We start from the raw sequence: 25,246 nt of genomic DNA, 5'->3' as shown, positions 1-25,246 counted from the left end.
CTGTCTGGGTAGCAGAATCGATTTCCATATCAGATTCCGTAATTTCTGAATATTGGGATGCTGACTGCCAAGCTTTGTTTTGGTTTTACTTTTCATCACCTCCTAATTGTCAGGCTGTGGGAGCATCAGTCACTGAAGGAAATTCATGTCTTTGGGGATCAAGATGCTGGGAAGTAGCCTGCATGTCTTAAACCAGTGGTTCCCAATTTTTTGTTTTACTGTGTTTCATAGGAAGAATGACAATTTACATCACGCTCCAGTATACACACACATATAAACAAAGATTTCATGAAATATTTTGAAGGAAAAATTCCTTAAACACTTTCCTCTATTAATGTGAGATGTACTCTGTTCTCAATTTTAATCTATTCCTTTGTAAAATTATGCTGATTGTGACCCTCATGTGTCATGACCTGTGAATGGAAGATGCTAAGTTGTCTATACTTGTGACAACGTTCTAGAAGGGCCCACATCTCAGCATTCCCTTCCCTCATGCCTGTTCTCCCTTCACTGCCTTTGTCTGGTTCCAACCACTGTAAATATATTCTGAAGAAATTTCTGAAGGGGCTGCTGAGGTTTCCACATTCCTCCTGTTGCACCAACCCTGCCTCCCCCCCCACCTCCAGGGAGTCCCTGGGTGCTGCCCAGGTGGCCCCAGTAAAGGAAGGAGGGCTGCTCAGCTCCCTGGTTGGAGGAAGAAGAAAACAGAATTAATAGGTGGGGAGCCACCTTGACAGTTCCTTTTGAGGTCTGTTAAGAGTCTGCAAGGCAAAATATTGCTTATTATTATTTTTGTTATTAAAAGTAATGGTGAGCCAATTACTAAGGCTGAGTTTGAATGATAGACATCAAAAGAACCTAGAAATGTAATATTATGGTGATAACTACATAATAAGAATAAATTAAAATACTTTCAGTTGGTAAAGTACTTTTAATCTGTAAAATGTTTTCATGCCTGTTGTCCCATTACAACCTTGCGTGTGGTGGGGAGTGGGGGACCATTACTCTCTTTATCCGAATATTAGAAAGATGAGTGTCCTAACAAATAAGGAGGTTTTCTAACCGTGAGTATCTTAAACAGTGATTAATTGTCTATTACTGTGGGTAGTTAAAGCAAGATAGAATAACCAACTGTAGGGGATTTATAGCAGGAAATTCCCAGACTGAAGGGTAAGTTGGAGAAGATTCAGATTAAGTGGTCCTTATTGTTTTGAGGTCACAGACTCCTCTGAATGAGGGATGAAAGCTTTAGACCCTCAGAAAAAGAAAATGCACCTAATTATGGCATTTTCCTGTATTTTTAGTTAGGTCCTGCATATTTTAAACACGTGGAGCCTATGTTAAGGGCTTCTAACACAGGCGATCTCTTCCAAGTCTGTCACTACATGGCTTTGCCAGTCCGTGACAGAACGGGACCTAGAATCCTGCCAGTCCAGGGTCTCTTTTATAGATCTGGCTTCCATGTGCCCCTACATTGGCTTCTGCTTCCCTCAAGCACAGACTGCAAAGTGGTTTGTAACCAATGTTACAAAGTTTGCAATGTTGGGAGCTCTGCTCCTGATAAGCTCTGTGCCAGTGTGTAAGTTAGCCCCTGAGACTATGAGCAGTAGGAGGACCCAAGCCTTTGGTCTCCTCACTAGTGAGTATCTCCTCTGTTAGCTCCATGACCATGACTGCAGTCAAAAAACCATGGCCATGATGACCTCCTTCTCCCTGGGCTAGAAGATAGTCTCTCCACCTTAGGGTCTCTGGGTTAGACTTTATAATCCCCATCTGGTTTTGACATTACAAAATGGTAGCCCTTGACATAGAATGCAGCCCAAAGACAGATCTTGTTTAGTCTATAAAATGTGGTGGGGTTTTTTTTGTTTGTTTTTGTTTTTGGAACTAACTGCCAATATTTCAAGATGAGAGGTTGACAAAATAGGATTTTTTATTTCTCTTGGAAAATGGGATTATCTGACAACTTTGGTGTCAAATTCTCACAAAGCAATAGTTTACAAGAGCTGAGCAGAGGCTGTTCCCTTTGAGCAGCCAAAGTCTCTAGTGCTCCCCCTGTTCATCTGTGGCTCACTTAATTCATTTATGCTACTTTCCTGACCCCATAGGCATTTGAGGTCCTGATCTCTGCCTGCTTACCTCCCACTTACCTACATTTTCTTACCTCACTCACTGCCTAGTCAGCCAACTTTTCTCTCCCTCACTATTTGTTTATTTAAACACATTACGTTTTGCTTCACAAAGGACTTAAAACTGATTATATAAAATAGATATAATAAAATAAAGAGATAAAGTAATAAGAAAAAAGTGCCCTAGAAAATGTTAATTAGATTAGGAGGTCAAGACCATGGGGAAAAAAAGAACTTAGAAATTCAGGTCATTTGTTCCAAGCAGTGACTACACTTGAACCACAAACTGGCTCTGAGCTTTTCCATATATCTTGTTGCCCATGAGAGAAAAAACATATCAGTGTCTTAGTGGGAGCAAAGCTTTTCCTATAACTTGTCTCTAAAGAATGTTTTTAACGGTTTCTATCTAGGTGGGGTTTCTTAACAAGAGGCAAAGAAAATTGGTGAGTGAATAGACTAATTGCAAAATATATTTGATTAAGAAGCTCTTTTTTTGAAAGTAATGTGACCAAAGTAGTCAAGTTAGTTTAAACTTTTTTACCTCTATGATACTGGTAATACCACCAGGCGATGTCTAGGAAAAAGTAAGAAAACATTTTACCAAATCCATTCATTAAAAAAAACAAAGCATACTTATTTTCCATGGAGATTCCACTCTGAGGGTGTCCAGGTCACCATCCAGCTCGACATATGCAAAGAGGTCTTGTAGCAGAGCTGGAGCTGACCTTCTCCCCATCCTTTACCCACCATCAGAACAGGCAAGAGCAATGGGTCACCTCGCAGTGCCCACAGCTCCCAGCAGGGGGCTCACTGAGCATGCCCGCAGCCATGCAGCCATGCAGCCTAAAGAAAGATGGGATGGCATGGGGCTGAAGATGCACAGATGTGGATGGGTCCTTGGAAATACCCGCATGTTTGATTGAAAAGTGGCTTATGTGGTACCTTCACAACAGAGGCCCCATTGTCCCCCTCTGCTACTTCGTAATTTGAAGCTGCACATTTTGTAGGATTCTGTATTTGCTCATTCAACAATCATCAATGACGTATCTGCTATGCGTATTTCAGCGAACAAAACAACTTCGTTCCCTGCTCTGCTGGAGCTTACAATCTACAAGCCTTTGCTTCTCTTTTCCCTTCTTGAACCTGGTAAGTAAGAAGCAGGAAGAAAAGGGGGGGGGCTGTTGAAAAAACTGATTAGCACATTAGGATGGGTGAGCAGAGTGGATGAAGGTGAAGTCCCCTGTTAGGCTGGATACAAAACATAAGACAAATCATCAGACCTAGAAAATCTTCCATGGCACGATGGGGTTGGGTGGTCCAGGTCCCAGGGAGCAGGAAATGGTGGGCTTTACTTTCTGCTCTCCACTGGCCTTTTGGGGTCTTTTTGGTGGTTAGCTTGGTTTTTCCTCCATAGGCTATTATTTGAACTTCCTCCTGTCCTTCCATCACTCCTGACCAAGAGTGTGTAAGCCTGCCCAGCCATGACCTTAAGTGTGTTTTGGTCACTCTTCACCCACACCCCCAGACAGCAGTGGCTTATTTTCTGCTGTCCCTAAAAGTGGTGGTATAGGTGGGGATCCATTGGTAAATATTTTTGTTCTTGTGTCCTGACCTGAATCCTCTGGGAGAAGCTTATTTTGCCAGATTTAGTTGCCTTCTTTTATCATTTATCATTCTGATTAATAGCATTTACATTCACTTAATTTTTCCAATAAGAGGAAGTTTAGAACAGTTTTAGGTTTACAGAAAAGTTGAGCAGAAAATACAGAGTTCCCATGCATGTCACCTCACGGTTTCCCCTAAGCATTAACATCTTGCTCTGGTGTGGAATATTTGTTACAGCTGACGAACCAAGATGGAAATATTTTTAGCGAAAGTCCATAGTTTTCATTAGAATTCATTCTTTGTGTGGTACAGTTCTATGGGTTTTGACAAATGTATAATGTCACATATCCACCACTATGCATCCTACAGAATAGTTTCACAGCCCTAAAAACATGTAGGTAGCATTTTTGTAGAGGTATATCTACAGATATGGATCGACCATTGCTGCCATGCCAGGGATGGGCTTGGGAGAGAGGTGAAAAGACATACCATCTGTTCATATGGAGCTCTCCGACTGGTAGGGAGACACACACAGAGACCAAGATTACAAACTCAAATGCCAACAGTAGTTGGTAGGTAATTGAGATAAGTCAGGTGCTGGGTATACGACCAGAGAGGCTGGTCAGGACTGAAAACCTACGAGTCATTGCCCCATGAAAGGGAAACAGCTCTTCCATAGCTGGTTGCTGTTATGTGGAATTTAGGTTCAGGGAGTCCAGACCTTTAGATTCTTCTCAGAAGCTGCTACAATTAAAAGATTGTGTCCTGATTCTTAGCTGTCATCAATGACCTTAACATTGGAAACATAGAGCATGGGCCAAATATAATATTCCTATTTGTAGGATGCTATGGATTGCTGGTCTGGAACTCTTCATTGGCAAATCATGCCAAGTAGCAAGCAATGTGGATATGGCTAAGACACTTGGGAGCCAAGAGGAGGAAGCTCTTAACGAATGTCACCTGGATAGCACAGGATTGGAAGGGGTGACAGTGATAGCTTCAGGGGGAGGTGATAATTTATTTGAGTCTTCAAGGAAAAGGGGAACAAGGGAATAGCATATGTAATGATAGAGAAGCCAAAAGGCCCAGGAATGGTGAGCTCTCCTATAGCAGAGCTGACTTACCACTGAGAATAACTGGAAAAGGAGGATTAAAAAATACATCAATTAAAAATTTTTAAAAATTTCCATAGTAACAACAGCAAAAAGACACCTGAAACCTGGGGGTGGTGGTGGTGGGGAGCAGAAAAAAAACTCACACATGTGTTTGAAGACACTGGGGAGCTACAAGATATCCTATCTTTAGAAGCCATGATTCTGGAGGGAAGAAAAACTCATTAAGTTGAGCCTGACAGTCAATGCTGCTTTTCATCTCACAGTGTATGCTGATTTATAAGCGGCATGAATAATGAGTTTGGGAAACTGAGCAAAAAGGGTCTGCTAAGAGCAAAGAGCGTAAGCAGAACTTTCAGCATCCAGGAAGACAAAAATGGGATCAGTCCTACTAAGACATTCGGGGCTCGAGGGGCCAAGACTGGAAGGGCCATAGAGGAGGGGAGTGCAGACATGAGCCAAATAACCTGAGCTATTGTAAGTGACAGAGGTCAAGGGAAACTAAGCAAAAACCACAACCCAAAGGTTGCAGAGATGAACAGAGCTCTTGGCAGGCTCACAGTGTTATGGGGTAGCTGCTGGAGGTCAGGGTCTTCGAGGCGGGGCGTTCCCGGTAAACATTCAGGCTTTCAGTTTGACCCCTAAAGGACTACGTTCTAGGAGCAAGGGCACATTAGAAATAGATCAGGCCTCTCAAAGATGGAAATCCAGCCTCAAAACAGCTCAGTCCCCATTTGGATTAAGTTTGTCTGCACCTCCTCAGTTACCTTGTGTAAGTTGAAGGCTCAGCCAGACAGTGTTCACATTTTGTGTTCTAATGTTCACCACTCACTGAAAATTTCCCAGGCATATTAGGAGACAGGACCAAGAGAAGAAGACAGAATATAATAATAGATTCATAGATCATCTAAATACTGGATTTATCAAATATGGGCTTTAAAATAATGGTGAAATATGCTCAAGAAAATAAAAAGATGGAGATTGCACCAGAGAATCGGAACATATAAAAGTAAATGAAAAGTTCTAAATTAAAAAAAATATATTATCCAGAATTGACAAATAAATATATCAGTTTAACAGCAGATTAGGCACAGATGAAGAGAGAATTAATGATTCAGTGGATAGGTCACGAGAAAAATAAACAGACTGATGCACAGAGAGAGAGAAACATGGAAAATACAGACAAGACCATAAAAGAGACATATTGGATGTGAAGAAAAGTTCTAGCATACATATAACTGGAGTCCCTAAAAGGGAGGAGCTAGAAAATGATGTTGAAGCAGTATCTGAAGAGGTAACAACTGATCATTTAAAAAAAACTGGATGAACGAGATCAAGCCACAGATATCAAGCCACAGATTCAAGAAGCATAAACTCAAGCAGATAAACATAAAGAAAACCACACCGAGGAACATCACAATAAAACTTGAAATACAACGACCAAGAGAAAATGTTCAATACAAGAGAGCAAGCTTCAGATAAAAAGCAAGCCCTAACTCAGTGCTGCTTGCAAGGTAGAGATGAAAGGATGGAAAAGGATACAACATGTAAACACACATCAAGAAAAGCAGGCACAGCTATTTTAACATCAGATAAGTAGACTTTAAGGCAAGAATCTTTGCTAGAGAGAAAGAGGGAGTTTGCATCATGAAGGCGCCATCCACCAGGAAGACAAAACAATTCTAAATTAGTATGCACTAATAATATAGTTTCCAAATACACACAAAACGAAGGCTAACAGAGAAAAGGAGAAATTGCAAATTCACAGTCATAATTGAAAATTTCAAAACTCCTCTCTCAGCAACTGATAAAAAATCGATAAGGGTGTAGAGGATATGAGCAATGCAATTAACAGACGTGACTCCATTGATAGCAGAGTGGAACTCTTTAGCCAACCGCCACAGATCTCACACATTGTTCTCAAGTGCTCAGAGAACACTTACCAAATGTTACCAAGCCAATCTCAACAAAGTTAGAAGAACTGAAATTATTCAGGATGTTTTCTATCCACAGTGGAATTAAACAAGAAATCAAGGGAAGAAGAAAAAGGGAGGACATCTCCAAATGTTTCGAAATCAAGCAATCTGGTTCGAATTCCTAAGTAACCCACGGATGGACGAAGAACTCTCATGGAAATTAAAAAGAATTTTGAGCCAAATGATAATGAAAATACGACAGATCAAAACTGTGGGACACTGTGAAAACTGAACCCAGAGGGAAATTTAAAGAGCGTGACATACTTGAGCTGCAAATAATTTAGGTGACAGTGTGCATAAAATTGAATGCCGTGCTGCCTCTTGAAATCACATTTCTAGTGCTTCCAGTGGTTCATTTTCCGTGTGCCTAAACTATGTTGGTTACATTAAAAACTGTATTAGAGGTGACATGCTGGCATTTGAAAATGTGATCTTTTCCCTCCCCTTAAACATGGTCGATTGATTTATTCTGGATGAGTTTAACACTATCTTTTGATTGACAGTTTACCCCATTATAGTCAGGGGTGAGGATCCTTGTTGGTGCCTATATGGAGCCATGGGGGAGGGGGTTGGTACTCATGGGGACAAGTTCCATTTGGTCTTGAAGTGTAATTCTGGAGGCTGAGATTCTTACCGCCAGGGCTTGGAGGTGAGTCATAAACTCACTCAGACACACACAGCACACACAACTCATCAGCTCTGAATTTTATAAACTTAACGATGAGTCCCGGGAGTGCCGAGCTGAGCTTTGATAAAGATTTTCTGAGTGTTCTGGACATTTTTTTCAGTCTTCTTGCTTCAATAAAACTCAAATCATGTTTTGCTCCAAGCGTTTGTTCTCTTAATCTTGAAACCCTCCTGCCCCTTTTAAGCAAAATTGAATTTATACATTTCTCATTCATTTACACCTCAGTCCTGAAAATCTTCTGAAAAAAAAAAAAAAAGAGTCCTCCAAAAAAAAAAATCTCTGAGTACTGCTACTTCCATTAGATGGGAGATTTTCCAGATCAAATGACTTGAAAATTCTTCCATATATAGTGTATTTCAGTTCTCTGACCTTTCTCCCAAAAGGAGGGTGTTTTTGAACATGGTCTTCAGATCACCACATTGAGTGGGGTGTGTGGGAAAGGGAGTGTCAGATGTACCTCGGAAGGTGGTGGTAGTAGAGATTAATTGTCAGAAATATAATGTAATTATTAAAAGTCCACAAAGTCATTACACAGACTGTGACATAAATCACAACTCTATTGCGTGACAGCATGAAATTCACACATTTCCCAACAAGATTGGAAAAACAAAGAAACTTCTGGGAAAGAAGTGAATCACTTAGATCCTAGGGTTGGCAGAAAGAAGGAGCCCTAAATGGTGTTTCAGGACAGGGAACAAGGGCCACATACGTTCCCTTCGCCTCCAAAGCAACATTTCAGTCCAGCGAAGCCCCTGGCCAGGCTGTGAAGGAGAAATGTCAGGTTCACTGTAGGGTCTCAGCCTCAGGTGGAAATCTCTAGATGATGTTTTAAGTGGACCTCTGTATCTGGAAAAACCATCCTGGATGATTTACTTAGGTGGCACCAGCAGTCTCCGCAGCTCTAGGGAGCAATTAGTCCCATGAGGCCCAAATCCTGCCACCAGTTGGCATTCCCAGTGGGGAACCTTCTACCATTTCTCCTTTGGTCTCAGCTGCCCTGAAGTTCCAGCACATGGATATAGCCAGTTCATGAGTGGTGGCTGCCGTGGGCTGGGGACGGGGAGGTGCTGCCCAGGATTAAGTGAGTCTCGAATATTCCTGCAGGAAATAAGAGTATTACAGAGATGGGATTTTGTTGCTCCTCTTGACCGAGAAGCTAAAATGTCAATTCACTGCAAATGAGAAGGACAAGGAAGGAGAAGTATCCATGGGGAAGGGCACTGCTAGTTTTAAGTTAGAAATACGAAGGTGCAGAGAGAGCTCAAAAAAATCACTCGAAGGAAAAGTAAAATTGCCTCGTGAATATAGGCATAGAATTTTCTCATCGGTGGAAACTCAGTGGATCCAGGCCAGGCTAAGGTGTGAAAAGCCTGTCGTTCAGCCTGCTTTTTGAAGAGTAGTTCATTGCTTTCCAGCTAATTCGACAACTGGCCAGGTAATGCTTTCCAAGCAGAGGGCTTGCTTCGGTGGGCTGCTGAATGTTTAACAACTGGCATTTGGGGATATGGAGAAAGCCTGATTGATACCATTTTCCAATCTCTTTGGTGTAAATACTCCCACTGGACTATCGACGTGAGGTCACTGGAGGTGGATTTGGGGAGTGCAGCACGCAGTCTGTGGGTGTGAGCCGGCTCCGTCATATCCCTGCTGCGAAGTCAGACTAGCTGGGGTATGCTCAGCTACCCCAAATTAGTGTGCTCAGGGCCCGAAAACCAAATTCATCAGGTCGACTTGGCCTCTACAATCCAACTGAATAAACCTTTGCGTTGTTGTTATTGTGAAAATGAAGTTCTGTACCCCATACAGAATAATCACGAGCAGGGCAATAATGGCGATTGGCCAAGTGAGCTTTTGCTGGAATTCAGTATTCATGTGTCCTCATATTAAGTGCCTGTCTTGGTGAGCTCGGAGAGCATGGTAATAGTTTTAGGACTGATCGAATCATCTCACTGTCCCTAGGAGGTATACGGTTATTAGACTAATTCCAGCTATAATCATACGCACCTTGTAGTTGTGAGTCTAAAGGAGATAAGATACGTAAAATGCTCTATGCATATAGTAGGTGCTCAAAAATGTTGTTTCTATCGAATAGTGTATGATGTCCATGATTTTAAGGGTGATTCTCAAAGGCAGAATCCAATAATCAAGTCTGTAGATACTTGCTAGGTCATGATTGTACCTTTTCTGATGATCTAGTTAATTGTGCTCCTCTTCAATGTAGGAAAGGTCTGTTCGTTCTGTGATTTGCTTTGTCAGAAAAGTACCCAGTTGCCAGCTCAGCTTGGACACTAACTGGCTAAAGTGAAGATGATCTTTCTGTATTAACTGCAGCGGACATAAGCGAACACAAGATTCTGGATGAAAGAGCGCCGAGCACTTCAGTCTTCGGATTGCCAGGGAACAGGGCAGAGCGTCTGTGAGTGGTGGACCCCAGAAACACAGGGCCTGGAGTGGTAAGTCAATAGATATAATAACTGACCGTCCCTGAGAAAGTTTCCTGCCTGCTCTCTCCTAGAGTTATTACATGGCTCCATGCCCTCTGCCCTTAATAATCCAGACAGTCAACGTGTGTGTCGTTTTGGTCCATTTCTTAGCTGGAGCAGGGAATTGGACATTACCCTCGCCTGCAACACGTACTGCCAAATGCAAGGACTGCAGCCAGTTCGTCGGAGAGCGGACGTCTGCTTGCCCAGAGGCAGGAAGAAGATGGCAAGGTGTCATCTGCAGGACTCAGCTCGGAAGCCTCTTAACTGTGCACTTAATAAATGAAGCCTTGGCAGACATACCTTGAATTATTAATGACGTTATTCAGCTTTGATTGTTTCCTTCTTTTGGGGAAAGGTTATTCACTCAAATGCCTTTGATTAGACTATACAATACATCACAATTGGGCATATTTTATGTGCAACTTTATGGTGATAATAGTTCTGTCTCATTTAGAAGCAAATCAGACATTATGAACTTCGTGATTTATTAATGTATTGATTTCTATAAATGTCAGCGCATCTCACATCCTGTCAGAGAGCCTGAGAGCAATCAGTGGAGAGCCAATAAAAATGTAAAATGAAACCATCATAAAAAAAGGAAATACTGCCTGTTTCGAAGCCCCGCTGCCTCTCTGAATTGTTTCAGGATCCAGATCATTACCATGAAGGCATCTCCCCCACCCCCGAGGAGACCGCCCGCAAGAAGCTGTCAGGAGAAGCCCTGTCCTGCATGTCTCTTCTGCATGGTCTGAATAAAAACACAAGAAGTGACGAGTCAGACCTGGAGGGGCCTCCAGAGCCCGTGCCCAGACTCTTCATCCTGGAGAATGCAGGAGGATAAGGGGGTCCCTTTCCATCCACTTTGCCCCATTACCATCTGCCAGTTCCCTCCTGAGGAATCCTCGGGGTGAAGCCCAGATTCCCCAGCACAGTTTCCCACGACTCCCCAGCGTGGGTCTTCTGCAATAGCCGCAGTCCTCGGTCTCTGCCAGAGCGTGTCATCAGCTGATCCCAACCTCAGCCACCCTTTAAACCTGACGCCTTGAGCGCCATCTCCTCTGGACAGCTCTCGCAGATGCCACAGGGAAAGCTCTCTCTGTCCACTTACTGTCTCTAATCATCCCCCGGCAGGTGTCAGAATCTACTTTTGCGTGTTGCAGATTCCATTTACGGGACTGGGGTCAGGTAGGGTACTGGTGGAGAGACTCTGTCTCGCGCCTGCTTTTGTTCTGTTTTATTTTTGGTGTCTCACTTCTTCCATGAGGTCTACGCTGGCTTTGCACATAGTAGGTGCTGAGTAAGTGCTCACTGTTTGCTGTAAGTGTGCAGAACTGTAAGAGGCTCAGTGGGAAATACACTGAGTGCTGAGAAAGCAGCTAAGAGAATATCTGGGAAGTATTTGGCTAATTTTGTGGCTAATTCTGTCACTTGACAGTTTAGTTTAGAAATCACCGTCTGGCAACCCGAGGGGTACAGTTGTTGTTTCACTTCTTTTAAATGTGAATTTTGACAACATTTATTTCACATAAAATATGGATTTTTGGCTTCTCTTTAGAAATCGGAATTCATGTCTGTGTTGGCCTGCATTATCACATTATCACATGGCAACAGTTGGCTGGAGCTGAAGAGTGGCTGCTTGGTTTAGTCGTGGCCTGTGCTCGCTAGTTAACCGCAATCCCCACTACTCCCTGTTACCTCCCCAGAACTGAGACCAAGGGACAGTTCTCCATTATCACTCATTCATATTACATGCCTCTGTCTGAGAGCCTAGTTTAACCGTCCCTTTCCCCTACCCCATACCATGTTTTTCCAAGTGACTTTTGTGTGTTTTGTGATAATCTAGAAACATGACAAGTTCATTTTTTGGGTCCCAAGCAACATGGAGCAAAGTGGATGCCCTGTGATTAGAGAGGACCTCTGTACAGATTCAGGCTGTGTCCTCAGATATAGGCTTCTGTGTGGCTAATATCACACGTAGCAAGAATGGGGTAGATATACAGCTTCTGGTTCAGTGCATTTCAGCTTTCTAGTCTAAGAAACCTCTTTTCACGTCACACAGCTCCTGTGAAGGAAGTGTTATATTTTTCCCATTTCACAGATGAGAAAAACTGAGGCTCAGAGAGGAAAGAAAATATTAATTTTCCCATTGTATTAGGAGAAATGGAATCAAGAGGTCATATGAGACCTCCCTGAAATCACAAGGATGGTTAAGTAGAAGAGCAAAGACAAATCTCATCATCTGACTGATAGATGCTTTCTGGCATAAGGGACCATCCTATGGGCCCCCCCAGGCACAGTCCTGTGTCTTTGTGGTTGTTGCTCTGTCTCAGCAAGTCAGGGACCAAATTCTTCTATCCAAGCTTCTTGCACTTCTGCATTTGAGAATTTGCAGAACCTAGTCTCAGGTGGCTGGAGGGCAGACACCAAATAATTTCAAGGGTTCCCTTCCCACCCCCTCCCCTGCCTCAAGCTCTCTGCTATCCATTTAGCATTTTCAATCTTGTTTCCCTTTTCTGAGCACGAAAGCAGCCTTAGCTCTGGGTGACAGGCTGTATAAGTCACAGAGCATACGAATTACAAAGAGATGCTTTTATCCCGCCCTCTGACTTCACAGATGTGGCTGCTGGGGCCCAGAGAGTGAACTGGACTTGTCCAAGGTCACACACTGGGTTCCTGGCAGAGCAGGATTCAACTCAGGTCAGTGTTCTTGTCACAGCACTGTTCACTCATTCAGCAAATAATCCCTGAACGCCTACTGGGTGCCAGCCACTCTTGTAGGCGCTGGCGACAAGGCAGCGAACAAAAGGTGGAGAACAAAGCAGTGAACAGAGGTGGTGAGCAGTGCTGTGAATGAAAACAAAGCCGGGTTCCAGGACGAGAGAGAAACGGCTCATGGGAGGCATCAGTGTATACAGGGTGGTTGGGGAAGGTGGTAGGGAGACAAATTGAGCATCAGCAGGAGGGGAATGAGGGTGAGCTTTGCAATCAAAACAGTCGGGCTTGAATCCCAGCTCTGTGGCTCAACAGCTGGTGAGCCTGAGCAAGTCACTTCCAGGCTGCAAGACTCAGTGTTCTCAGTGGTAAAATAGGCACAGCAGCACCCATCTCCCAGTCTGTTAGGATCCAAGGAACCACTGCAGAGGAAGTACCTAGTGTGTTGAAGGCATTCAATAACGTCCCCTCCTCACTCGGTGGGGACAGATGAGACTCAATTTCCTAATGGGTGTCTCTGCTTGGCTGAGTGCGACTCAGGAGAGCCTCACCTTGGCAGGGTGCAACTCTGGAGAACCCACATAATAATACTCTATTAGCCAGGGTGGCCAGCTGGAAGGCTTTCGGAGTTTAAGAGGATGCATGAGCGAGGATTAATTAGCTGAGTTAGTTTGTGAATCCATTAGTGGGTCACAGGACTCTGACGCTTTTTAATCTGAGGAGTGGTGGGTGGCAACCACCAAGCCTAGAGTGATCCTTTGATGGAACTTTCCAGATCGGAGCTCTGGCTTGGAATTCTTAACCCTTCTAAATTCCTTGCTGTGAGACAGCAGGATTTTTCATCATATGAGTCTCAAAGCGCCTTACCATAAAGCTTAAGTTGGATCATAGGAGTCTTTGAAAGTTAAATCTCACATTTAAGAAATCCAAATAGCTTCTAGTCATGCCTCTCTGTGAAGGCTTCCTAGACCTCCCCACCAGCATCTCAAATCCTGAAACACCGTGTCTATAGTGATCACTTCTACGGGATTATGTGGGGGGGCGGGGGGCGGGGCAGAGACTGAGGAAGAAGGCACACTCTCCTTTTCACCTTCTAGTTCATTAGTGCTTGAAATATATTTAAAGCTATGTGTATGGATGTTTTGATAATTTTTATGTTATGGTTAAAAACATGGCTGTTTCACTGTGGTCCTAGGAAGTCTAGTCTAGTGTATTGGGTGTTTAGTTGTATTTGTTGTAATGTTGTTTTCATGGAATAATACTTTTTTCAAACAAAACATGATATTGTGATCATTAGTGCTATTTTTGGTTCTCCTCCCTCCGTGCACATGTGTGGATGTACTTCCAGCCCCTCTGAAGTTAGGTGTGATCACGTAGCCAGTCCTGGCCAATCAAATAAAATGAGAATGGGGGTGTTGAAACACTGGGGGGCAGGGGGCATGTTGGGGGGGGTCTTCCCTTGATCAGAACAGCAGCTGACATTTCAGAAGCATTTCTGAGGTTCCAGGCCTGCCTCTAGAGCTTCCTGTCCATGATCTCGCAGAACCCTCCCCAAACCCCGTGAGCCCCACGCTGCTTCCCTGTTACAGACAAAGAAGCTGAGACTCAGAGAGGTAAGGTCATCTGCCCAAGGCGACACAGTTGGTAAATGACAGACCCAGGACTCAAATCCAGGCCCGCTTGATACTAAAACCCATGCTGTGAACTGCTGTGTTATGGCCTCTCAGGTTATAACCACACTGAACTGGATTAAAAGGCCAACTTTGCCACTCAGATGTGATCTTACCCACGACTCGTGGTCCTCATGAGGACCAAAGGCGACAAGACGTAGGAAAGACCTGTGCCTGGCACCCAGCAGTACTTGTCCCTGGGGCTTCCCTTTCTCCCTCATCTGGGTCCCCAAGAGGACATTCCCACAGCACTTGGGTCTTTGGAGGAAGTGTCTCAAAGCGATGCTGCTGAAAAAGCAATTTTTTGCTGTAGCTGTGTGGATAGATTTTTAATATTTAATTAGGAAGACCTTCCGCTTGGAGAGAGGGCAGGACTTGTTATTAAATCCCCGCTGCTTGGTCTCCTCACTTGCCCGTGGGATTATTCATTCATTTCCAGTCACACAATTTAATATTGCAACAGCTAATGGGGAGATGTTGATAATTTGTAAAACTGGTTGGTCCCAAGGCCATTGGAGAAGCTCCACGCCTGGACCTGATTCCGGGAGCGAGAGCAGATTCTCGGGAGATGAGGGTGCCAGGGAGCTTCCTGTTCATTATCTGCAAACCTTCATGAGTGTCTTCTGAGATACCACGTTGGGAGCCATGAGGATTAGAAAGACCTTCACCACTTAGTTTCGTCTTTGAGGAGTTAGGACCCTGGGACACCTGAATACATTAAAGGGTTTTTGTGTTAAAATGTGGACCTGGGATTTGTTTTAATCATGTACAGTAAGAAATGCAGACGGGGAAATGACTGTCACCAGGGAAGAAGTTCATACTCCACGGATCCCTAGAAACAGGAGGCATGGCACGCCATGCAGGGCCACACAAGGAAGCACCGGGGTCCATCAGGAGGCAGACAGGGATGAGGGGAGAGCATGGCCCAGAGCCTTCCTTTGTGGGAAGGAATGGGTGAGGCAGGATAGGTATGCTGGGACTGGAAAGTTGGGAGAAATCTTGGCCACCTCTGGGCTGTAGGGGTGTTCCCGGCTGTCTGGTACCTGGCCTGCGGTGGTTTAGAGCAGAGGGAATACTGACTTGGTGTGTGGGAGTTAGCTAAAAGAGATGGTTGGGTGTGGGCTCTGGATTGGTTGGTTTGTGTGCCAAAGGCACACTTGCAAGGGAGTCAATTGCTATCCGTACGAATTAGCCAGCCCTGGGAGGCGCGGTCTCTCTGGGATCAAGGCCCCAAATGCCAGAGTATCAAGAAAAGAGAAAATAAGAAAATATAGTCAATAGAGTTTGGTTTTGCTGTTAGGTGTGGGTTCAAAATGCCTACTTGGAGATTTCCTAGCTGGGGCATTGGGCATGAACACTCCTTGGTCTCAAGGCTATGTACCCAGCATCTCTCCCCAAGACAACTGGAAAGCTCCAGCCTCCAGCCTGTTGCCTCAGCTCTACCAGTGGGTTCTCTGCACGAACAGGCAGAAGGACTTTTGTAGAACAGTCATTCATAGAGCACTTAACTGTGGAGTATCCAGTATGTGCCAGGCACTTAGGCAGTGTGATACGATGGTGGGCAAAGACAGGTATGGTTTTTGTCCCCAGTGAGGTTATAGTTCGGTGCATGAGGGACTTAACCTAAGAATCACAAACACACATATAAAATTGTAACTGTGAGGAGTGCTGCCCAGGGGAGCTATTCGGTGCTACGGAGTGGCAGGGGGCTCTGGTGCCCTGAGGTTTCCCTGAGGGAGTGAAGGTGGGCCTGAAATCTGAAGGACTGGGAACTTACTAGATGGGAAGGAAGAGAGAGGTGCGTGTGTGTGTGTGTGTGTGTGTGTGTGTGTGTGTGTGACATTCTAAGTGCAAAGGGAAGATGGGGGGAACTTTTCAGGAACCTCTTGTGTGGAGGCTCTAGAGAAAGAGGAAACAAGATGTTCAAAGGAAATACATCTGAATATGTCCCTTGCTTTAAAGCCTTCAATAGCGCCCCATTGCCTGCAGGAGAAAGGCCATGCTCTTTAATAAGGGCTTCAAGGTCTTTTATGATCGGCTTCCTGCGTAGCTTTCAGGGTTTGTCTGTTGCTTCTCTCCCACCCATACTCACTCTCTAGAAGTACCTGCTGTTTCCCCAACCAGACTTCCTAAGTGACGCTTTCATGCTTCTGCACATGCTCCTGCTCTATCTAGCACCTGATTGCCTTCCCTCTCTGCTGGGTTATTTCCTGGGTTTCCCTCAAATCTATCCCATCTCACCACACTCCTCCAGGGGGCGCTATTTAGACTACAGTGTGAATGGTGCCTACTGCAATTGTACAGTCCTCTATAAAATGTCACCTCAAGGGCTACTTCTTCTGAAATGGGAATTTTGTTCTCTTCCCCAGACAGCACCTGTATGGCAACACTTCTCTCCGGTAGCATCCGCCACACGGCATGATAGAGACAGAGGCCTTTCGGTCCCCCTTGACCATGGGCTCCTTGAGGGGATGGCGAGTTCATTCAGTCATGTCACAAATACGGCTTGAGCTCCTGTTCTGTGCCAGGTACTGTTCCAGGTGCCAGCAATGTGATCACAAATACGTCAGGCAAGTCCTCCGTTCAGTGGGACCCACGCGTTAACTAAATAATCACACCCATGAATATGCAATTATGAATCGTCTTAAGAACCTTGACAAAAAAAGAGGGGGCAGTGTGAGGAAGCAAAGCCAGAAGGAACCTGATTTGAGTCAGAGGGAGGGAGAGTCTGCAGACACCGGAGCTGAAGGGTAAAGATGAGGAAGCATCGCGGGAAGAGTTTCAGGGAGCAGAAACTGCAGGTGCCAGGATGAGGAGGTGAGTGTGAATTTGGCCTTTTGAGCAACAGAGTGGAGGCCAAGTGGTGGAGCAGAATGGCCAACGTGTCAGGTAAGATGTTAATTGGTCAGACCAGTCAATTTAGGGTTTTTATCTTCAAAGCAATGGGAAGCAGAGGTATCAAGTTTCTAATTGCCCCAAACCGGAAACCCACCTGAGTGTCCGTTAACATTAAAATCAACAACAAATTGTTAACGTACTGACACAATGAAATGCTGCACAGCGATGCAAATGAATTAACGACAGCAGCATCCAACAATACGAGAAAGGTCCACCCGTGCGTGCTACTACAAGTCAGGAGAGCAGTTATCTTGGGGGACTAGTGACTGGAATGGAGCGAATAGAGGGCTTCTGGGATGCTGGAATGGTTTTCCTCCTCTTTTTAAAAAATCTGGATATTGGTTACCTGGGTTCTGATGCCTACCATAGTTCAATAAGGGGTTTTTGTTATTGTTTGTTTTGGTTTGATTTTAGTAGGTGCCAAAAGACTGCTAGGGTAGAGTTGCAACTGGATGAGAGATGATGTTAACTTTATTTTTTATTTTATTTTATTTTATTTTATTTTATTTTATTTTATTATTTTTTGGTGATGTTAACTTTGAAGGAGACTGATCAGGGGCAGATTTCCAGTCTCTCCAGCAGATAGAATCCGCCAGACCTGCTGATGTAAGGGAGGGCAGTATGAGCGAAAGGGATCAGGAGATGACAAAGAAGATTTTCCAGGGCTCGGGCAATTGGGTGGCTGGTGGAACTGGGTTGTGCAGTGGGGAGGGTTGGGAGGGAGCTTTGTCATACTTCCCTCCGTCTCCTGGCCCCAGCAGTGGGGCTGTTACAGGGATGGGTTTTGGTTAATACTGATTGACCTTCACTGAATTTAAGTCAATAACCTGATGATCAGTGCTGGGAGAAGAGCCAGTTACCATCCCCTTGCTTTCTACACATCTCACCTTCTTAGGATAGTTCAAATTATTTGTTCCCTAGACTCAACAGCTTTTTGTTGTAGGGTTCATGAATGTTTGTCAAATGGACAGAACGTATTTATTCTCTTTGTAAGTACAATGGCAGGTTATGTGCTTGGGCACATAGGTGTAATAGCTTCAGATGTTCCTCGTGATTCTAGATGTTGAGAGGAGAGGAAGGGACGTTTAAAGAGAGCTTCTCAGTGTGAGTTGCTGTGTCCAATGCATTTCATGCCCTGCTTTATATACTCCTTAAATAACCTGGTCAGGATTATTTTATAAATACCCATTTTCTAGGTCATTATGGCTTGGTTATTAGTCATCAAGTAACAAAGTTGGAATTTGAACTGTCTGGTTTTGATTTTGCCATGCTGCTTCTGTCTGATCAGGGATGAAGGTCAGGGGATCAATGGTGTCTCGGTCTCCATGATGACAGGAGGGAGCCCGATGCTTAGGAAGTGCTTGGAGATCTCCAAAAGAGAGCAGCTCTGAGGTTCTCTTTTGCCATTTTTAAAAAAACATTTACCCATAATGTCTCTTTATAGGATAATAAAAATGAACCATCTGTGGTTCATTGGGAAACATGTCTCAGGCTTATTAAAAATATATGAATTTTTATTTTAAGACAGGATGGCCATATTATTCAAAATTGTAAGCCAAAATGTATTATCTATTATTAATTTATTTTTAATAGACATCTTTCTTATAGATTAGCATTCTAATTACTTCTGAAAAAGTGGGCAGCAGCGAGGCGAGGTTTCCAATTAAAATTGTCCTGAAGATAAATGGAGGTCTTGGGCTGAGAGACTTCACCCTTTCTCCATCCGGGAGCAATCCTATCTGTCACCCCAGCGGGGGCAGGTCAGGCTTCTCATTTGTGCTGTATCTGCCCCAAGAGTTTGAGGCTCTCCTCAGGAGTGAAGGGGGGGAGCTTCCAACCACACTTTCTGGAAAGGGCTGCACAGGTGAAGGTGAAGGCCATGGGAGGAACTGCCTCCAGCTTTCGGCCGCTTTCCCCTCCTCTCAGCTGCCTGCCCTTCCCAAGGCCCCCACACTGCCTGTTTACTATCCCTCTCCCAGGCCAAACCCAGAAAGCACCTGTCGTAGTGACCACAGCTCTCATTATATGACAGGAGAGTGCGGGGGCTCTTGCAAATCTTCATGTAATTGAAAAATCTCCACCTTTACAGTTTGACTGAAGCTCAGTCATGTCAGTTGCAATCAGGTCACGTTGATGACAAGCCTTCTGCGGTCAGATGTTTACATCTGTCAAGTAGGAGATGGTTGAATGTTGTGCCCAGGGAGTGGGGCTTGAATCCTGAACCTGTCACACACTTGTTGGGTGGCTTCCACAGTCTTGTATGTGAAGGACACTACCTTCTTAGGGTCTTCCCGAGGATTAGGTGGGCACCCAGATGTGTGTAGTTAGTAGGCGAGTGGCAAGTGTGGCTCCTGTCCTTTCCCCTCGTGCCCATCCCTGTGTGAGGGAGTGGGGTGGGAAACTGAGCTCTGGGTGTCAGTCTGGCACTATCTTTAAGGGACAATGTGTAGGAGGGCTGGACCCTCCCTCACCCCCCTGGTTCAGTGTTCTTTGCGGGGCTGGGCATTTCCATTTGCTGGGGCTTCAATTCCTTTTGTAGGAAAAAGGATGGATGAACAGGGACATTGGATTTGTAGCCTTGCCAGTTCTTTATATTTTTAGTTTATTAATCAATTATGGATCTCATCTTCAGAAACATCTCTAAAGTCACCTTGAACCTATGCTATTTTCAGTTCATATTAATTTTCTCTCGAGATACCAAGTTTTATTAAGTTTATTACTTTTGGGTAAGTCAGAGTTCTTTTTAATCAGTCCTAGTTTACTTCTTTTGATCTTCTAATTTTAGTATTATTTTAGATTTTCTCAACATTCATGTATTTGTTTAACAAGTATATAAGCATGCCCATGCTCTCCGTATTCAGATTTTAGGGAAACAATTTATATAAAAGAAGTTTAATGAATTCCTACTATGTGAAGATGCGCTAAGTGCTTTCGTTTGTTAATCTCCTTTTATCTTCCCAGAAATCCCGGGAGGTGATGTTAGTATCCCCAGTTTGCCATTGGACAAGCTAAGTCTCTGAAAGCTTATGTGATTCTCCCAGGGTCCCGCAGAGAGTAAGCGCTTGTTCTGGGATCTGGAGCCAGATCTTTCTGTAATGTACTATTGCAATGTTGTAGCGTTGCATCCAGCTTCTTTCTGCCTTCCTTCTCCTCTTCATACATTGGAGAGATGGAGGTTATTATTCCCGGAGTTGCTCAGCATTGATTCTTTGCTTCTTCAGACCTGGAGGATTTTTTAAAAGCCTCCTTGTCTTGTCTAAAAAGGCTTTGGAAAGCCTTGGAGTGCAGACTCAGTAAGAAGCGTCCTCCAGGGCTCCCATCCAGCAGCTTGCTTCTTTCCTGTTGCACTTGACCTCGGCAGAATCTGAGGATAAAGTGCAGGACTGCTGCAACTTAATGCAGACCTGGCCGAGTAGCAGCCCGCATATTTAATACCATGCATGTTTAATTGCATCTGGCCAATGAGTGCATTGCATGTTTGGGTATCTTAGGTAGTTCTTGGGGAAAATTGAGGGCATGTATATCAAGCAATTTTTGAATTATGTCTCTATTAGCCTCTGTGAATGTCTCCCCGGGGGAAGCCAGGAAAGCTCTATTAGCAGAGCAGTTTAAAACAGGATTGGAGGAAGCAGTAGGGGACTATCCCATAGGGAACAATAATTATAAACAGCACTTCCATGTAAACAGGTCTTAATGTGTTTTCTATATTGAATTCCTGAGAGTGAGACTCTTGGGTGGTGTCTCAGCGCCCCCTCCAGGGCAGCACCCCTGAAGTGCTGGGAACTTAAGTAGAAGGCTTAGTGGGCCCCTCTACCTCCCTGGGCACCAGAATCCTCTAAGACCATGGCAATGCTGAGTTGTGAGCAACATGATGATAATGCCATTTTTGTGTGACCTTGGGCAAGTGACTTCCTTCCTTTGGGCCTTTGTATCTATAAACTGTTAGCACTGAGCCAAATGCTCTCATACAGTTCATTTCAATTAATCCTCCCAATATCCTACAAGGTGGGTTATATTACCCCATTTTACAGATGAGGAAACTAAGTCTCATGGGAGTTAAGTACCTTGCCCAAAGTCATTAATCCACAAATGGCAGAAGGGGGGTTTAAATTCAGGCTTCTGACTCCAATTCCAGGGTTATTTCCAAGGCACCAGATCATTTTCATGCTCTTTAGGGTCCTGCCCAGCTAAATACTCTATGAAATATACCTTTTCAGTACCAGAAGCTTGGTGATCTCATCTTGGCTTTTGCAACACTCCCTCAACTTATTTAGACTCTGACAGCCATGGGAACAGATATATTGCTCATTTGTACTGTGTTTTATGGCTGCTGCTGGTTCCACTGTTCTAGGGGTTATGGCTCAGGCCAGTGCACCCATAAGGCATCCTATCTGAGGGTTGGTTGTCACGGTGATAGTGCTGTAGAGAAATGTGGCCCCGGCAAGGTCATATCCCTTCTGTCCACCTTGCAAGCAAGTATATCATGGAATCGTGAGATCATGAAAACTTCAAGGTTGGATGGATATTAGATGTTATCAGTGGTTTTCAAGCTCCTATAAAGGCAAGGACTTCTTTAATTAAAGGCAACTTGCACGGAGGCTACGTCAAATAGATGAGAACAATCAGATGCTGGGTTAAAGAGCGAGAGCAGACAAATGTTTTTTTCCTTCCCCAAATCCCATATGGTGCTCCTTCTGGAAATTTTGCAGATCAGCATTTGGAAACCACTGATCTAATTCAACCTGCTCATTTTATGGTTGGCTAGGATGAACCTAGAGAGGAACATGGATGCGCCTGAGGGACAGGGCTGAAGCTGGAGTCCAGGTCAACTGCATGATGCCTGAGGCTCTTTCAACAACAAAGGAATAGCAATGAGGGTGTCCAGGGTTGGGCTTGAATGCACTCTCAGCTCCTTTGCTATGAGCAGGTGGCCATTAATTTGTGCATTAATCCACTCATTCACCAGTTTTTATTGAGTACCTATTTGTCAAGTAGGAGCACTTGCTCTATTCTTGGAATATTCTCTGAAATATCAGGGGTTTACCCCCAGGCAGGCCAGAGGGGGAATAGCAAGCTTGTCAATAATTAGAATGTGTATTAGGCAGGGAATAGAGAGGTCTGGAGAAGGAGCCAGGCTTTGAGGGAAAACAAAGGCCCACTGGAGGGGAGTAAGAAGTAACTCTTTGTATGGTGTGGGATGTGGAGTCTTTGCTGGTGAAATTGGAAGGCTTTGTCTTGGTCCCACAGATGCATTCTGAAGTGTGAGGAAGCTTTGAAGGTAAACCTCTGGGCTTGTCACTCATTAGTTATTTGTTCATTCATTCAACACTTCTTGAGCATCTCCGATGTGTTGGGCAATGTGCTGGGCAGGAGAAATATGTGGTGAACAGGGTGGACATACTCACTGTCTTCACAAACAGCCCCTCCTCAAGGCTCTTCTTTGTTGTCAGGATAAAAACATTTGTTCATTCTTTCAAAAAGTGTTTGTCCTTGGTGCCAGAAGCAACCCTTCTCTTAAAGCCGATTCCCTCGGGAGGCACAGCTCCGCATGGCTCGAGAGGGGAAAGATCACCTCAGCTATTCTTTCTCTAGTTCTTCAAATATGCAAATGGGAAAGCAGATAACGGTCGAAAGCCAGTATACTATGTTAGAACCATCATTTAAGAAGGGAAAAAAAAAAAAGATTTTACTTAGGCTCTTCACACACAAATTCACGGACAAAATAATTGCCTAAGCAGGGGTCTGTTTTTCAGGGGCAGTTCGAGATCAGTCAGTGCAGAAGGGTACGTTGTGATGGGGATGGATTAAAAGTCAGGAGAGAAGGAAAGGAAAGATCAGTCCAAGTGGGCATCATAGTAGAAGGGCCTGAGTAGCACGAGAGGTTGAGAACCCTGGGGCTGGAGAGAGAGAAGATGGTGGAGGGGCACGTATGGGAGAGGGAGGGTGAAGGCAGAGAGGAGGAATCTGTGGACAGCTTTGACTTTTTTATCTTTGAATATTGCCTCGAGGGAAATAAAGGAACAATACTGTAATGCTTACTTATTTCCAGGGCATGGGATCAATGGAGTACGAGGCCGAATATGCTGAACAAATGACGATGTGTGTGCCATTGAACTCTTAATTCAGAAAACCCCGCCTGCCCAGCCAGAGTGAGGCCTGAGGAAGTAACGGGACAGACTGTCCTTTCCAGCCAGGTTTGTGGCACTGAAGACAAAGGCTGGGTTCCTCCCTGGGGCTGGCTTTGTTGGCAGAGGTGGGGGGGGCGGAGTTCTGGCTACGGCGCAGGTGCCAAGTGGGCTCCTGGAACTTTCTTTTGCAGCATATGGTCTCTAGAGATTGGAGCATAATGAGCCGTTGGTAAGCTGTTAATAAGCTCAGCAGACTCTTAAAGGCAAATGATTCTAGGATGGAACTTACTGGACACCCAAGAGAACCACAGAGAAATCAAGAGCTTGCCTCAGAATGAGCTGAATCTCCTTCCTGTTACTGCCGCTCTCTCTCCCTGCCCTTTCTCACTCCTGATTCTTCACCTTTCTTCTCCCCACTTCTGACCACTTCTGTGCTGCTGCTCTCTCCTTCCTATCTTGGTTCTCCCATCTCCTTTCTCTCCCGTTTCTTCTGTAGTTGAAAATAGAGTAGACTCTCGAAGCAGGTTCATTCTATTCCTCAAGTACACTCTATATTCACTTTTCTTACTATAAACCAGGCGGTGGTCCTTGTCTGTCGGTACCAGGAAGCTGACCACTGTGTCACCACAGTGCTTGGTCCTGGGGATAATGTGGGACTGGGGTGGCGGCAAGCTATGGGCACTTTCACTTTATTTGTATGGTAAGGGATTGTGAAATCATGAGAGTTCATTCATGTATAACTTGTGTGAGTATTATGCAAATAAGTAGGAAAACATGTTTTTACAAAGCAAGTGAGTTGCATGTTTGATATTTCTCTTTCACTACAGAATCTCAAACCAGCCACATGCAGTTGCTTTGATTTAGATGTGGCCCTCACTTTTTCTCAGCGTCTATCATCTTGGATAGGAAAAGACATTTAAAAAAATTGACCAGGCTTGCTATGACAGACTTCAAGCTACCAGGTAGTCTATGCTAGCAAAACTAGTATGTCTTTGCATTGGATTTTAAGAGATTTTCTCAGCTGCAGGGTGTGGTTGGGGGAGAAGGTGGGCAGTAGCAGAGTGGAACCTGGGGTCAGTCTCATTTTATTGGTCAGGTGCAGGAGGTGGGTGTCCTCAGTCTGTGGCTGAATGAGGGGGTGGCTTTCCAGGCCTAGGCAGCTCTGGATGTCCTTGTGAGATCCCAAGGACTGGAAAGGTTTCTGAACACAGAATGCATTCTTCTGAAGCAGAATCCATTTCTATCCTTCTGTTGGTCATACAAGTAGGCAGTTCTAGACAGACCTGGGAGCCCATTCAGAGCGAGAGACAGGGTCATCCTCATGGGGGATGAGAGGTCTGAGGAAACTCCTCCCAGTTACCTTGAAAGAGGTATATTCTCAGAACACCTTAAACCTTGGCAACATAAAAATGATAATGTAATTAACAGATTTGGTAGTTAGAGAGAAAGACAGGAGAAGTAAAGGAAGTAAAAGTGTGCTTGTCTTTGGATATTTTAGAGAAGGTGGGCAGGAGAGACTGCTCAAAGCCAATATTTAAGGAATCAAGGCTTAAGCGCACCATTTAAAGTAAAACAAAATCTATGGAAGCATTAAAAATAACCAAATCTGGAAGTAGAAAGAAGAAAAAGAGAAGAGAGAGGTTTGGGGCTAAAGCTGTGGAAGTGTAATCTACTTGGGTTCTTCTGTTTACTCAGTGGTGGGAGGGTGTATGAACCCTGGGTCTATATCTAGAGATGTCAACAAGGCCATGCTCCTTTTAAAGGCTCTGGGGAGAATCCATTCCTTACCTCTTCCAACTCCTGGTGGCTGCCAGCGCTCTTTGCCTTGTGGCCCTCCCTCCT

General features: G+C 44.5%; 1 protein-coding gene and 1 long non-coding RNA gene across 5 annotated transcripts in view; one reads left to right on the top strand and one right to left on the bottom strand.

Moving 5' to 3' along the window:
- KCNIP1 (potassium voltage-gated channel interacting protein 1) overlaps positions 1 to 25,246 on the bottom strand; it is a 329,087-nt gene that overhangs the window by 15,514 nt on the left and 288,327 nt on the right. Inside the window, exon 2 of one of the 3 annotated variants that reach the window (XM_036079455.2) lies at positions 2,671 to 2,703. The exons of the other annotated variants lie outside the window; for them this stretch is intronic. Within the exon in view, the coding sequence (XP_035935348.1) occupies positions 2,671 to 2,703 (33 nt within the window). The remainder of the gene's footprint in view (positions 1 to 2,670; positions 2,704 to 25,246) is intronic. 3 annotated transcript variants of the gene reach the window in all.
- Positions 17,066 to 25,246, top strand: part of LOC144381093 (uncharacterized) — a 90,147-nt gene continuing 81,966 nt past the window's right edge. For both annotated transcript variants that reach the window (XR_013445616.1, XR_013445615.1), the window contains exon 1: positions 17,066 to 17,195. This is a non-coding gene — a long non-coding RNA (uncharacterized LOC144381093). The remainder of the gene's footprint in view (positions 17,196 to 25,246) is intronic.

Source organism: Halichoerus grypus, chromosome 2 (genome assembly GCF_964656455.1).
Source record: "Halichoerus grypus chromosome 2, mHalGry1.hap1.1, whole genome shotgun sequence".
NCBI lineage: Eukaryota > Metazoa > Chordata > Mammalia > Carnivora > Phocidae > Halichoerus > Halichoerus grypus.
The sequence above is the reverse complement of the archived record's forward strand: the minus strand, read 5'-3'. Positions and strand labels throughout refer to the sequence as shown.